The following is a 13,499-nucleotide window of genomic DNA, read 5'->3' on the forward strand; positions in this document are numbered from 1 at the left end:
ATCTGTTCCAATCCCCTTTATGCCCCTGTAGCATCTCCCTACCCCCAATAAAATGTAAACAGTTCATCCTTAGAAAATTCCTTCTGATTGCTCGTGTCTACTTTTCATGATTTTCTTAACTTGTGATTACTTTCAGATTCTAGTAGACTGTTATTAAGTACCTTGCATGCCATTGGCAATTTTAAAAAATTTCTTTTAATGCTAAAAAGTCCTCTATTGAGGTACACTTCCCTCCCCGCAAGATTATACGATTTTTCTGGGTTATTCTTGGTCGTAGGCATTTTTTTCCTTTTGGAATATCATATTCTTTTTTTATGATGTTACTTGCTAAATCTTGTGTGATTCTCACTTTAGCTGCTTGGTACTTGAATTCTTTCTGCTTGGTTGCATTCTTTTTTTCTTAGAAGCCCTTAATTTTAGCTATGACAGTCCTGGGGTTTTAACTTGTTTTTTTCTTCAGGAAATCATTAATAGATTTTATTTTACAATTGTCCCGTCTGGGTAGTTTTCTTTCATGATTTTACAAAAGAATCTATTTTTGGCCATGGCTTTCAGGATATTCAACTATTCTTAAATTCTTTCTCCAAAATTTTTCCAGGTAAATTTTTTTTAATAGAATCTACTTTTCAGTCTTTTGATTTTGTTTTATTTCTTGTCTGGGAGTAATTAATTTTTGCTTGGCTCATTCTAATTTTTAGGGAGTCTTACTTGGGAAAGCTTTTTTTTCCCCCTAAGCTGTTCTTTCCCTGTCTCTAATGTACTCATTTCTTTTTTAATTCTTTCCTCTATTGCTCTCATTCCATTTATATTAACCTTTTCTTTAAAAATTCTTGCATCAATGGCTGTTGGCTGCCATGTTATCACATTGTTGTTTCAAATAGAGCTTGTGGTCCAAAGCTTCCCCTCCCATAGCTTTCTTTTGTTTATTTTGGGATGAACTTGACAGGATGAGGTGGCGGGGTGGAGGGCAGGGAAGGGCCCTGGACTTTTCCACGTGGCCAGGTCTCTGGCATTTGCCTGAGGCTATGGTCCCATGCGCATGGCCTTTCGTTGGGGCTGCACCCAGGCTCCTAATTCCCTGTGGCCCTTGACCTGGCCCTCCATCGTCTTGCCTCCTTATGGTCTCTGGCTACTTCCCACCCTTAATCCTATCTAGCTCCACTCTTCCTTGGGTGGTCCAGGTCCCTGGAGTTCTATTACCTCATAGACTACTTGGCCACTCCTAGATCTCTCCCGTAGACTTTCTGTATAGAAGAACCATCTTGTCTCCATTAAGATGCTCAGAGTCTTTGAAATCTAGTCAATAGCTCACTCACATTCAGACTCCTTAAGAGTCTGCCCAACATGACTGATGTTCTTGTCTTTGGCTGAAAGAGGGCTTGGGGTCGAATTCTTTCAGACAGAACTCGTATGTTGCGATTTTGGGGTCCCAGTATCCCTAAACCCCTAAACCTCAACAAACTGATATCTAGCCATGATTCATTCACCTTGTACTGTTCAAGTGGATTTGTGTAAGGCTTTATTCATATTAAATTAAATTTTATTTTATTCCTTCTAAAAGAAAAAATTCTTGCATTATTTTTTTCCCTAGGGACTATAACTGACTTTGTGGCTGTTTCCTTGAGCCATATTTATGGTTGTTTTGGCATTTCTCTCTTCTAGGTTTGTGTCTTGAGCATCCCTGACATCAAACTAGCTTAACTCTAAAAGAAAAAAAAATGCAATTTTATTGTTTTTCCAGGTTATGATTTATGAAAAACAAAAATCCTTTAAAAACTCCATAAAGTTTTAGTCTGAACTCAGACTAGAAGAGCAAAATGGTGAAACAGATTTCTCACTCCCTGCCACCTATCTTTCCCCCCAAAATGGCATCTCCTTGGTACTGAGCATACGGTACTGGGGTACAGAGAATAAACGTGAGAACTCATCTCAGCCTCCTCCCACAACCATCACCCTCCCTCACTAAACCCTTCTAAACACCCCCTATTCCATCCCAAACTCCCTCATAAACTAATTTGATTTCCAATTTTCCTCTTTTTCAAAAATACAGCACTGTAGTTGTTACAATTTTTATATCAATGTAACCAAAAGGTAGGACAGGAGGTGAGGGGATGGACAGTGGACTGTGTTTAAAGCTTATAAATGGATTCAGGGGAAAGGGACCACCAGGAGAGAGAATTAAAAAAGCAACAATAACAACACACGGTCTCCATATAAACACTGAAGATCTTGATAAGAAAATGTGAAGAGTCAGCTTCAGAGATTAAATTTTATACACCTTTACTGAGAGAGTAAAAGTATTTGATGTAAATTGTTCCCCACGTGGGGAAATTTTCTAAAAAGGAATCCCATGAGCGCATGGTACGGGCTTATTAGCCCCAAGAGCATTCTGACACCATGCTGCTTCCTCTTCAAAGCCTCCAACAGGTCATTTTTAAAGGGCTCACTTGGCTTTGTCTGCAGAAGTCTGCACAGGTCTCACCTCATGAACATCATTTGTTTTCCTGAAGTGCAGTTAGCACTCATTTAGCATACATCTGATTTTATTTTCCATGTGCTCTACCAGACACCCAATTTTAGTTGTGTGTGGGAGGAGTCACACACGGTTTCCCCTTCCTTCATCTGTCTGCAAAGGCTGCCTCTGAGGTTCCTGGTACCAGAGCCCAGCTTATGGCATGCAGCCACAGGCTCTTGGTGGAGGGTTGGGTGACCAGGAGATTTCTCCTGAAATTCCACTGAACAGATAAAATCCCAGCAGGATTTCATCTTAGATCCATCTCCAGCCTTCTTCATGAGTATTACCAACTGAAAAGTCTCAATTCAGATACCAGAGGTAACAGAGCTCCCCCCTCACTACTGGGCAAGGCAGTGTTGGCTCCTACCTCCAGCTTATACAGGTAAGCAGATGGTGTGACCCCCTCTCCTAAGGGAGGGTCAGACTTGTTGCTGCGTGGTGACCTATACGAATCTCCCTTTCAGTTGTAATAACATAAAAGATCTTTTATGATATCTTATCTCTGGTGATTTTCAAGGGCTGACAGAGTACCAAGTCAATCAAGTCACTGAGGTTTTTCTCCATTTGCTAAAGAGGCTGACTTCATTAAGTCCAAGGCATAATCCAAAAGAGGTAGCTAAGGTGGCTCAGTGGATAGAGCGCTGAGCCTGCAGTCAGGAAGACCTGAGTTCAAATTTGACCTCAAATAGTAGCTGTGTGACCATGTGCAAGTCACTTGCCTTAGTTTCCTCATCTGTAAAATGAGCTGAAGGAAATGACAAACCACTCAAGAATCCTTGCCAAGAAAATCCCAAATAGGTTCACAAAGAGATGGAGACTTAACAACAACATAATCCAAGTGTTGGTCATTGCATATGCAGCGGGACATGGGCCTTTCTGCTTACTCATTTTTCCTACTTTATTCCCCAGAATGAGTCTTTGTGTTCCAGCTACGTTCTACATACCTGTTACTAACCCAGCCTTGTGAGGTTCTGGTCTGTATTAACAATTTTCCTATTGCTGGGGTCCGAGAGACGGCAGCATGGTCCTACTCTTCACGGGGGTCTGACTGTGAGATCACTTCTCTAGGAATTGGGATTGACGTGACAACACTCAGGCCCTGCTCGTTACATGGAGTCCAGCCTCATCTCTCTCCTCCTCTGGGGGCAGAGAACGGAAGGACTGAGCTGTGGCTCCAAAGCTGGTGGCCCACAGTGACTGGGGGAACTGCACTGCACTGCTTCCTGCCATTCCACCAACTTGGCTGTTGGCTCCCTCCTACATAACACTGCCTCTTCTGTTTTATTGGTCTTTTCTCATTTCCACAGCCACCACTGTGATTCAGTCTAATTACCTAATCCTGTTAATCCAGACTCTTACTGACTTCTTTACATTGATCTCTTATTGCTCAAGCATAGCACTTCTGAGGCTCATTGAAGAATTTTTTTAAATGCACAGAAGAGAACTGATGGAAAACCAGAAGGAAAAACAACCAGAATAGCTTTGAAAGTTACAGGTCGAATTTATTATGCACTTAAAGGAAAAACAAGCGGCAATAAATTTGTCATTTCAAGTACAAGCCTCATTTTCTGCTCTCCTTTACGTGGAATTGTTCAGTCTAGTGGGTTAAGTTCAGAACTTAAAACAAACAAACAAAAAACAACCAACCACCACCAAAAACAAGGTACCTCTGACTTAGACAGGCTGTCTCCCTCCTTGTATGTCTTCCATACCCATCACACTTCCTTTCAAGATTACACTCAAAACAATTATCCTCCTCCTACCTTTCTAGTCTTACATGGTACTCTATGATCCAGCACCACTGGACGTCTTGCTGTTCTTGGCATAACTCCACCTCCTGACTCCAGGCATTTTCAGTGGCCGTCCCCTATGCCTGAATTCTTATCCTCATCTCCACTGTCCTGGCCTCCCTGGCTTCCTTCAAATACCAGTTAAAATCCCACCTTGTACCAGTCTCTCTCATTCCCCTTACCACTAACTAGTGCTTTGTGAACAGAAGGTGCTTAACAAATGCTGGTTCCCCATGCCCTCCCATATCAAGCGTTCCCTAATCAGCCCTAAGCTTGCTCTCACCTGCCCCTTTTTCTTTATTCTATCCCTACCATCTTATCTTCCCTTACACTCGTTAACTAACTGGTCTAAATTCATCTGATAGACGTCTTTCCATAGAATCTGTAAAGTGTGGAGAACAGGGCACAGAGATCATTCACTACATGCTTTCGGAAGTAACTAGCTCTCTCGGTTACTCATTCTGGAGCAAACGTTACTGTGATGTGCAATGCAACACAACGTGGGAGACACAAATGAGACAATCGCCCTCTACAAGCTTATGTTCTAGTGAAAGAGATGACTCTGACTAAGCCAATGGACATTCTGCAGCTAGCCTCTCAACTCAGAGAAATGATCACACTTCAAAGCAGGATGTAAAGATGCAATAACATCGCTTCCCAAGGTCTCATCAATTTCACAGTAAGTATAAGCATCATACTCGATAACAGAATAATTCATGTTCATCCTGAAAACCTAAGCTATCAGGACAAGACTAGACTGAGCTCAATACACTATAAGTCGGGAAAATATGGAATACATTTTACAAATAACTACTCCCATATTTTTTTTAAAAAAATAAAAAAGGACATTTAAATCAGGGAAATTAATTGATGTGAACAGCACATTCCCTGTTTGATAAATGTGCCATTACTATATTTTTATCTAATAACTTCATACCTAGCAAGTTTGATCACTTTGGTACCCATTAAAAGCAACACTGTAAGTAGGTTAGTGATAAGCTGTCTCCCCTATCCTCCCTTCCCCCAACTGATAACAAACACAGACTTGCTAATTTAGGTGTCATATAACTGGGTCTTGGCAAAATATGACAGATATTTCCAGAAGCCAAGAAAAATCTGAGTTGACTTCTTGACAAAAAAAAATTTGTTTTAACAAAATAAATACCCATTTTGCGAGAACTACTGAAAATGTAGGTCTCTAAAATTCTGAGTTGACCAAAGATTAACAGTTAAACTGGTTTAATGCAGAAAATAAATGGTCACTTCATACCCAAACTAAATGCCATGCCAAACTACTCGAGGTGGACAATGTCACAGACCAAGTTATGACAGATACTTAGGTGACTTTTATCCTAACAGACCAATCAGTCTAACCCACGAAGACATTTCTGACACCACAGGTCCAAAGAAATGGATAAAGTACAGTCATCTTTTGGAAACAGGACATGAAATGTCACCACAACGACTCACAAAATTGTCAGTCAAGAAAATCTTTAAGACACAGCAACCACAGAAAGATCCTTAGCAATAAACAACAAACACAAGTAGGTGCTGTTAAATATACAGTAGCAACATTTATTTCAACACTTGTATGTAAAAGATGTTTCTCCAGGCCAGATGATTTGATATAAAAATCAAACCCATCATACTCCCCCCCAACCTCCCACCCCCACCCCCAACGGTCCTTTCTACATCAAGTGCAATCAGAAATTTGTACAACATGAATATCTGCTTCTGAAACAAAGTTACAAATTAAGTGATAACAAAATACATAAAATCAACTGGACCCTAAATGAATTCTTAATGAATTCTTCTCCTGATCACCTGGAGCTTTTCTCTTCAGCCTCTTTCCGCTCTTTTTCTTTTTGCCGGGCCATGAATTTCTGTTAAAAATAATATGTAACAAAAAAAAATTTATTAGAAGTCTTTTCTCCTCTTTGGCATCCATCCAAAGATACATATTTAAGCTTAGACCCACACCTTACATCATATTCCACAATAAGTCTAAATGTATATGTGAACGAAATTATAACATACTGTACGTGTCATTCCCCAACAGATAAGTGGTCAAAGGATATGAACCAGACCTGCACAACTTGGCAGTAGGGGCTAAACTTCTTTGGGCAGCAAACAAGTTACAGAAAGATTGACAATGGCTGGTTACTATAAGTCACATGACAAACAGGAGATCTCGCAGACGCAACTCTACATTTTTCACAGGCTGCCTGAAATCCTTTGGTGGACTCCAAGTGACCCGTGGGCCATATGTTGCGCAGGCCTGATATAAACAGTTCTCCAAAGTTACCAACTATTAACAACTACACGATAGAATGTTCCCATCAATTAATCAATAATTAAATATTAATAAATACTAAATATAATTAAATACAGATTAAAATAATAATTAAAATCAAAATGACAAATCAGAACCCTGTGGCTTCACCTTACATCCTGCAAGCTGGCAAAGTTGACAAAAGATAGGAATGGCCAATACTGGCAGGATTTAGGGAAGAGAGACACATTACTACGCTGCTAGTGGAAGTGCAAACGTCATCGAACAATACTGCTGTTACTGTGTACCACATTCTCCTGGTTCTGTTCACTTTACTATGCATCAGTTCATGTAAGTTTAAGTTTTTTTCTGAAATCATCCTGCCTTGTCATTTCTTACAGCACAATAATATTCCAGTACACTAACATACCACAGCTTGTTTAGCCATTCTCCAACTGATGGGCATCCCTTCGACCTCTAATCCTTAGCCACCACAAAGAGCTGTAGCCAGCACTTTCTGCGTGTTACCAAAGAACTGGAAACAAAGTAGATACTCAATGATGGGGGAATGCCTAAACAAACTGTGGTACACAAATGTAGAGGAAAATTTACATACAACCACCACCACACATCCCCAAACACCCTAAAACACACACACACCCAAAAAGTGAATTTGGCAAAACTGTAAATAACAAGCATGGTTCAAAATAAGAGGTATGAGAGGATACTCCCACCCATGAGCAATTAACTATTTCTTCAATTATTTAGACCTGTATTTGTATAGAGTGCTTTGTCATTATATTCATGTAGTTAATTTCTACAATAACTTTAAATGGAATTTCTCTCTTCCTGTTGGATTTTGCTGCCAAAATATAGAAATATTAATGGTTTATGTGGGTTTATTTTACATCCTACAACTTTAAGCTAATTGTTTTCCATTAGTTGACTCTCTAGGGTTCTCTAAGTAAATCATCTTATCATCTGCCAAAAGTGAGTTTTGTTTCCTGTTTGCCTGTGCTTATTCTACGCCTAACTTTTTTTTGTCTCATTGCTACATCTAGCAGTTCTAGTACTATAATGAATAGTAATGGCCATCACCGGTATCCTGGCTTTACTCCTGATCTTATTAGAAAGGTATCTAATTATTACCATTATAGAGAATGCTGATTCTTGTTTTTAGAAAAGATATTAATCATATTAAGGAATAAAGTGTTGTATCAACAGCCTTTTCTGTCTCTACTGATATAATCACTTTTGTTGTTATTGGTATTAAATATTGCCAATTGCGTTTACAGATTTCCCAACAGTGAACTAGCCCTGGATTCCTGGTATAAATCAAGCTTCTAGTAATACAATATAACCTTTGTAATACATCATTATAGTCTCCTTGTTAATTAACATTTTTACACCAATATCCCTTAGGAATAGTGGTTTGATAGTTTTCTGTGCTGGCTTTCCCTGGTTCAGGTATCAAGACCATATCTGTATCTTACTAGGAATTTGGTAGACTTTTCCTATTATTTTTTCCAAACAATTTGTTCTATTCAAATTGTTCTGTAAATGTTTGATAGGATACACCTGTAAATTCATCAGTTCTAGGTTCTTTTCCTTTGGTAGTCACTTATGACTTTTTCAATTTCTTCTCCTAAGACTGAGTTATTTAGTACTTTTTTTTCTGTTTTGTTGATCTGGGCATTTTACATCTTCACAAACATTCATCCACTTTCGTTTATACTGTCAGTTTTATTGGCTTAAAATTTAAATTGTTCGAAATAGTTCCTACTAACTTCTTTTATTTCTTCCTCATTGGTTGTGCTTTTATAAATTAGGAATGTACTGATTTCCTGAAAGAAGAGTGCCTTACTAATTCTCTTAAGGACATTGATTAGGGAGGGTACCCAATATTCAGGCAGGCTTTGGATCAGGCATATAAAATTACATGTTTGGAGAAAAGAGGGAATTACATAATCCACGAACATAAACGAAATCCTCACTAGAAGGCAGTAAGAGGACAGATACAAATGATCATCAAAGATGTAGAGTGACAGAGACCCCCAGAGGCTATCTAGTCCATTTTCCATGGAGGCCCAGAGAGATCATGTGATTTGACCAAAGTCACACAGGCAGTAAGTGGCAGAGCTAGGATTGAACTCTGACTTCTCCATTTGCCGCTCCTGTCATTGTCCCATGCTACTCTATGAAGGAGCTCCCAAACTGAACAGAAACTGAAGGGAAAACAGACGCCACAAGGCTTTAAACTACGACATAGCCTCCAGAAGGGAGTGAAAAGGGTGGAGTGCTCAAAGCAGTCCAATGGTGACTGAGCACCACTTAAAGACTCAAGACGGTGAAGTCAGAACATTACCTCTGTATTCTGCTTGTGACGTGCACTCTTGCAATGATTTGCCATCGTTTTCTGATCCGAGTAGAAGAGGGAACAAATTGGACAGAAGAAACCAGCCTTCGGTATAAGAAAATCTAAATCTGGAAGATAAGACAAGGAAGACAAAGGATGTGTGTGTGCACGCACGTGTGTGTGTATTAAAAACTTTATTACGGTTTTTAGGTATCCTCAACCTATAAAAACACAATTATTTGAAATTGTGATATTCCAGAACTTTCAAGGGGCACAAGAATGTTTTGGCACTCATCAAACCCAGGGAAATGGCAGGCTGACAAGATGCCTCCAGATGATTCTTAGAGAAGTTCAGGGTCCCAATATATTTAGAAAAAAAAGCCAAGAAATTCTCCCAACTCGATCAACACCCCTTTGAAGTTTTTTTTTTTAAATCAAAATGCTGTGAAGACATCAACTTGCTTGAAGATACAGTGGTTCACAGCAAGGCTGGCTTTGTTACCCTGTTATCCCCAAGGCTAGCCTTGTCACAGACCATTAAGCCAGGAGAAAACATGCCCTCAGGTACCACACCACAAACTCACATTTAAAATATAGTCTCCCTCTTACCCAAAAGGGAAGAGATGAGAAGGGCATTCAAATGACAGTCCCACTGATGGTTCAATGTCAAGAAAGATACAAAGCTAACACTACCATATTTATACCCAGCCTACTAGGCCACCCACAAAAACAAAGGGAAATTCTTGAATTTTGGCACTTCCCGAAAACAACTCCAGTACAGTTAGTTCCTCAGTTTTCTAGCCAGGATACTCTTTGGTTAAAAGTCTGCATATGACAAGAAAAGATTCGTATGATCTTTCTCGTGGATGACTTTGACCTTTACCTTAGAACTCACACGGCACTGTCTTAGTGCCTCTCACGAACTTTTGTATCATCAATTACTTGTGCATGTGCCACGTCCTTAGCATCACCCCCAATGGCTGCACAAAGGACCTGACACAATGTTTTTTGTTGCGCTGGTCTGATGTTTACTTGCCTAATGAAGATTCTTCATCTTTCTTTCTTTTTTTCTCTGGTTCTGCATCTTCTGATCCAGATTCTTCAACTAAAATCACAGTTTAGTTTAAAAAACAACAAACAAAAACAACCCCCCCCCCCCACATACAGGTTAGTATTTTCCTAATCTCCTAAACAGCCCACTCCCCTGCTTAAAACACTCTGAATTTTAAATCTGCAATGATTTACACCTCATTTCGTGATGCTCATTTTCTTTTTGTTTTTGTTGAAGCAATTGGGGTTAAGCAACTTGCCCAGGGTGACACAGCTAGTTATGTGTCCAGATCTGAACTCAGGTCCTCCTGACTCCAGGGCCGGCCAGTGCTCTCTCCACTGCCCCACCTAGCTGCCCCTGTGTTTTATTTTATTTCATCTTCTCATCAACAATTATCATCTATTCTACTATAATTTTTATGAATTTTTTGGAGTTAGGAAATGCATGGTGAACCAAGATTCATTTTTAAGAACTGCCTGTAGGATCTGGCAGTTTGTGGTTGGGGTGATTAATTAACAGGTTGACTAAAAGAGAGTCAAATATTGATTACTTTGGATGGTCTGTATGCTGGAATTCTAGATAAAATTTACTGGTTCTTTTTATTAAAGGTTAAAAGTGGAAGGAAGTGTGCAGGCACAGGAAACATTCTGACATAGAATAGCACGACCTGAAGATCTATAGACTAGAAATTGGAGCTCTGAATTTGTAACACCACCATAAATGGACAGAAACAAATGGGCTATGAGGAAAACTTCAGAATTGTACAATTTCCATTGCAAGAGACTTCAAGGTCAGAAGTTTTTAACCTTTTCAGTGTCATGGATCTTTTTTGACAATTCAGTGCAGTCTAAGAGCATGTTCTCAGCATATTTTTAAATGCTTAAAATAAAATAGCTAAGATTACAAAGGAAACACATTATATTGAAATAGTTATTGTGATAAAATTCTAAAAAAAAAGTTCACAGGTACCAGGTTACTAAACCAGCCTCATGATCCCCAACCTCCCACAATATGTCTTAACAAGTGGTCACAGAATCAAACATCCAGAGCTGGTAGGGACTCTAGAAAACATCTTGTTCAAGCCTCTCCTTTTAGAAGTGAAGAAAATACAGAGCAGGGAACTTGAGGGTAGCAACAGAGCACCGAGGGGCCGTCACATCTGTGTGACAGCAGCCTCTCACCCTGATAAGATTCCTACTGGGTTTGCTGTTCACTAAAATCCCCAGATCTTCTGCAAACAGGCTAACTATGGGCTAACCATGTGCTTCTTCCACCCTGTTATTGTCAGAAGTTTGTTTTTGGTAACTATGTGCTAGGTTTCACATTTGTCTCTATTCAATTTTATCTCCCATTCAGTGCAATGTTCTAGCTAATCAATCTCTTCTGGGTCCCTACTTTGTCACCACGTGTGCTGGGGCTTTGTCCTCTACAAATTGGACCATGATGTCATACATACTTTTAACATTTTAATCTTTGAGTAGGACAAATCATATATTGCCCTGCAAGATGCCTGACCTTTTTCCAAGGACATCAACTCTTTAATTTAGCCTCCCGAGTCTAACCATTTAACTAGTTCCAAATCCATCTAAACTGTACTACTGTCTATTGCTGTATGTCCTGGAAATTTGTATATAGCTATTATCCCTCACAGCACTATTTCTTTTCGATAATCGCACTTCTCTGAATCAGCTTCCTATTCTATGCAATTTTTAACACCAACAGTGACTACGACGTATCCTAAAACCTCCCGATTGCAGTAAGCAGATGCTAGCCACTGTGCAGACCTAGAATCACACCAGTCTGACAGACAGAGGCCCTTTCCCCACACTCCCAGACTGTGACACCATCAAGGTTTCTATAAGTACTCTAGACAATACATATTTTTTCAATATAGACTTGTTCTTCAAGATCATAGAACTGAAAAGGATGTATCTAGTCCAAATCCCCTCATTCAACGCAACTGAAAATTAAGACCTAGAGGGATGATGCAATGTGTTCCAGGTCAGAGGTGACATCTCTTCTGGTCACCCTGTACTGTGATTTTCCTGTGATTCTGTCTCATATCTCCAGCTATGTAAGCTCTCTAAGGGCAAGGACCACTGCACTACTTGTCTTGCATTCACACTGTGCTACACACACAGAAGCTCTCACGTTAGCTCTATAACCTCGACTTCATTAGACTATGTATGCAGGCTATTACTCCTACCTGCTCACATTTGATTTGTATGGTCTTTTTGTCTGGCTGTATCCGTACTTTTGGCTATAAGCACCAACAAGGACATTGGTCAATTTAAGAAGCTCTGCATATGAGCATGTTTTTTGGATCAAGTGATTAAATGGCTACTTGAGGCTTCTCCTACTGGTCTGTCTTTTCACTTTTCCCCCCTAAGGTTTGAAAAGCATCTCACTTCAAAAATTTCTACTGTTGGCTAAATATGAAAAGACCTTCTGAGTCAATTTCTTTTCTAAATGGTCAGTTACCTACTCTAAGTTGTGTGACTAGGTTTAGCTTAAAGGGAAGTGGAGGGACAGAGAGAGACAGGAGGGCCTGCCTCCTCAAGCAGCTGATGTACTGCCATGTGGAAGAAGGCTGAGGCTTGTTTGGTCCCATAAGAAAGAATGAGGAACAACAGAAATTAAAGTGAAGCAGATTTAGGCTTGATCCTAATAAACTGAACACTCAGGAGAATTACCTTAGATAGGAATGTCCCCACCCCTCTCACTGAGAACCTTCAACTATAAGCTTGCCTTGTTCATAATGTCATTGAAGTGGTTCCTATTCAGATGTGGGTCCCTTCTGACTCTGACTCTAGCCCTACCCAGATAACTGGTACTGGACCTTCACTTTCTTACAGCCCTGTCTTACCTATATTCACCGAAGCCTCTTCTAGTTTGGGTGGTTCTGATGTAGCAAAATTCTCTGATGATGGCATTTTCTTGGTTCTACTTCTCTTAGCTGAAGTTTTGGCTTTAAAGAGAAGTGAAAGAGATGAATAACTTAATGTTGTAGTAGCAAACCCTGGATTTTCAAAAGAAAGAAAATCTGATTAGTAGTATACATTTCGCCCTTCTGTTCCAGAAACCTGTAGTGGAAATTTTTTTCTTTTCCTTTTTTCTCTATGTGCACAGAGTGGTAATGGGGACCTTTCGGGGGCAGGGGAAAGGCTAAAAAGGACAGCACTCAGGGAAAAGAAAGCTACAAAAAACCCTTCCTGATTCTGAAGGTGGGTTCGAAGGAGAGAAAAACGCAAAATAAAAAAGGAGACTTTTAAGGGTTGCCTTAGATGCCTGTGAAAGAACAGGGGGCTGGCCAAACAATTGTGGCACACCAATGAAAGATTACTGTGCTGTAAGAAACAAAGATGTAAGAGGCTCGTGTAGTATTACCTGATGCAAAATAAAAGGAGGACAACCAAAGGAACAATTTATCTATGAGGACAAGAAAAACCACTCTGAAAGACTGAAGAACTCTGGTCAAACTAACCAAGGATGAGATGTATTACCTCCCCCGCCAA

General features: G+C 39.8%; 1 protein-coding gene and 1 pseudogene across 1 annotated transcript in view; both read right to left on the bottom strand.

Annotated features, from left to right (window-relative positions):
- Positions 1-2,280: 2,280 nt before the first annotated feature.
- On the bottom strand, positions 2,281-3,159 carry LOC110218380 (F-actin-capping protein subunit beta pseudogene; annotated as a pseudogene).
- Positions 3,160-5,854: 2,695 nt separating this feature from the next.
- Positions 5,855-13,499, bottom strand: part of ZNF638 (zinc finger protein 638) — a 147,362-nt gene continuing 139,717 nt past the window's right edge. The window contains 4 exon segments of the mRNA XM_021001129.2: positions 5,855-6,188; positions 8,943-9,061; positions 9,970-10,038; positions 12,851-12,952. Of these exon segments, the coding sequence (XP_020856788.1) occupies positions 6,126-6,188; positions 8,943-9,061; positions 9,970-10,038; positions 12,851-12,952 (353 nt within the window). The 3' untranslated portion in view covers positions 5,855-6,125.

The sequence above is a fragment of the Phascolarctos cinereus genome, unplaced genomic scaffold, assembly GCF_003287225.1.
Source record: "Phascolarctos cinereus isolate Bilbo 61053 unplaced genomic scaffold, phaCin_HiC Scaffold_2;HRSCAF=192, whole genome shotgun sequence".
In the NCBI taxonomy this organism is placed as follows: Eukaryota; Metazoa; Chordata; class Mammalia; order Diprotodontia; family Phascolarctidae; genus Phascolarctos; species Phascolarctos cinereus.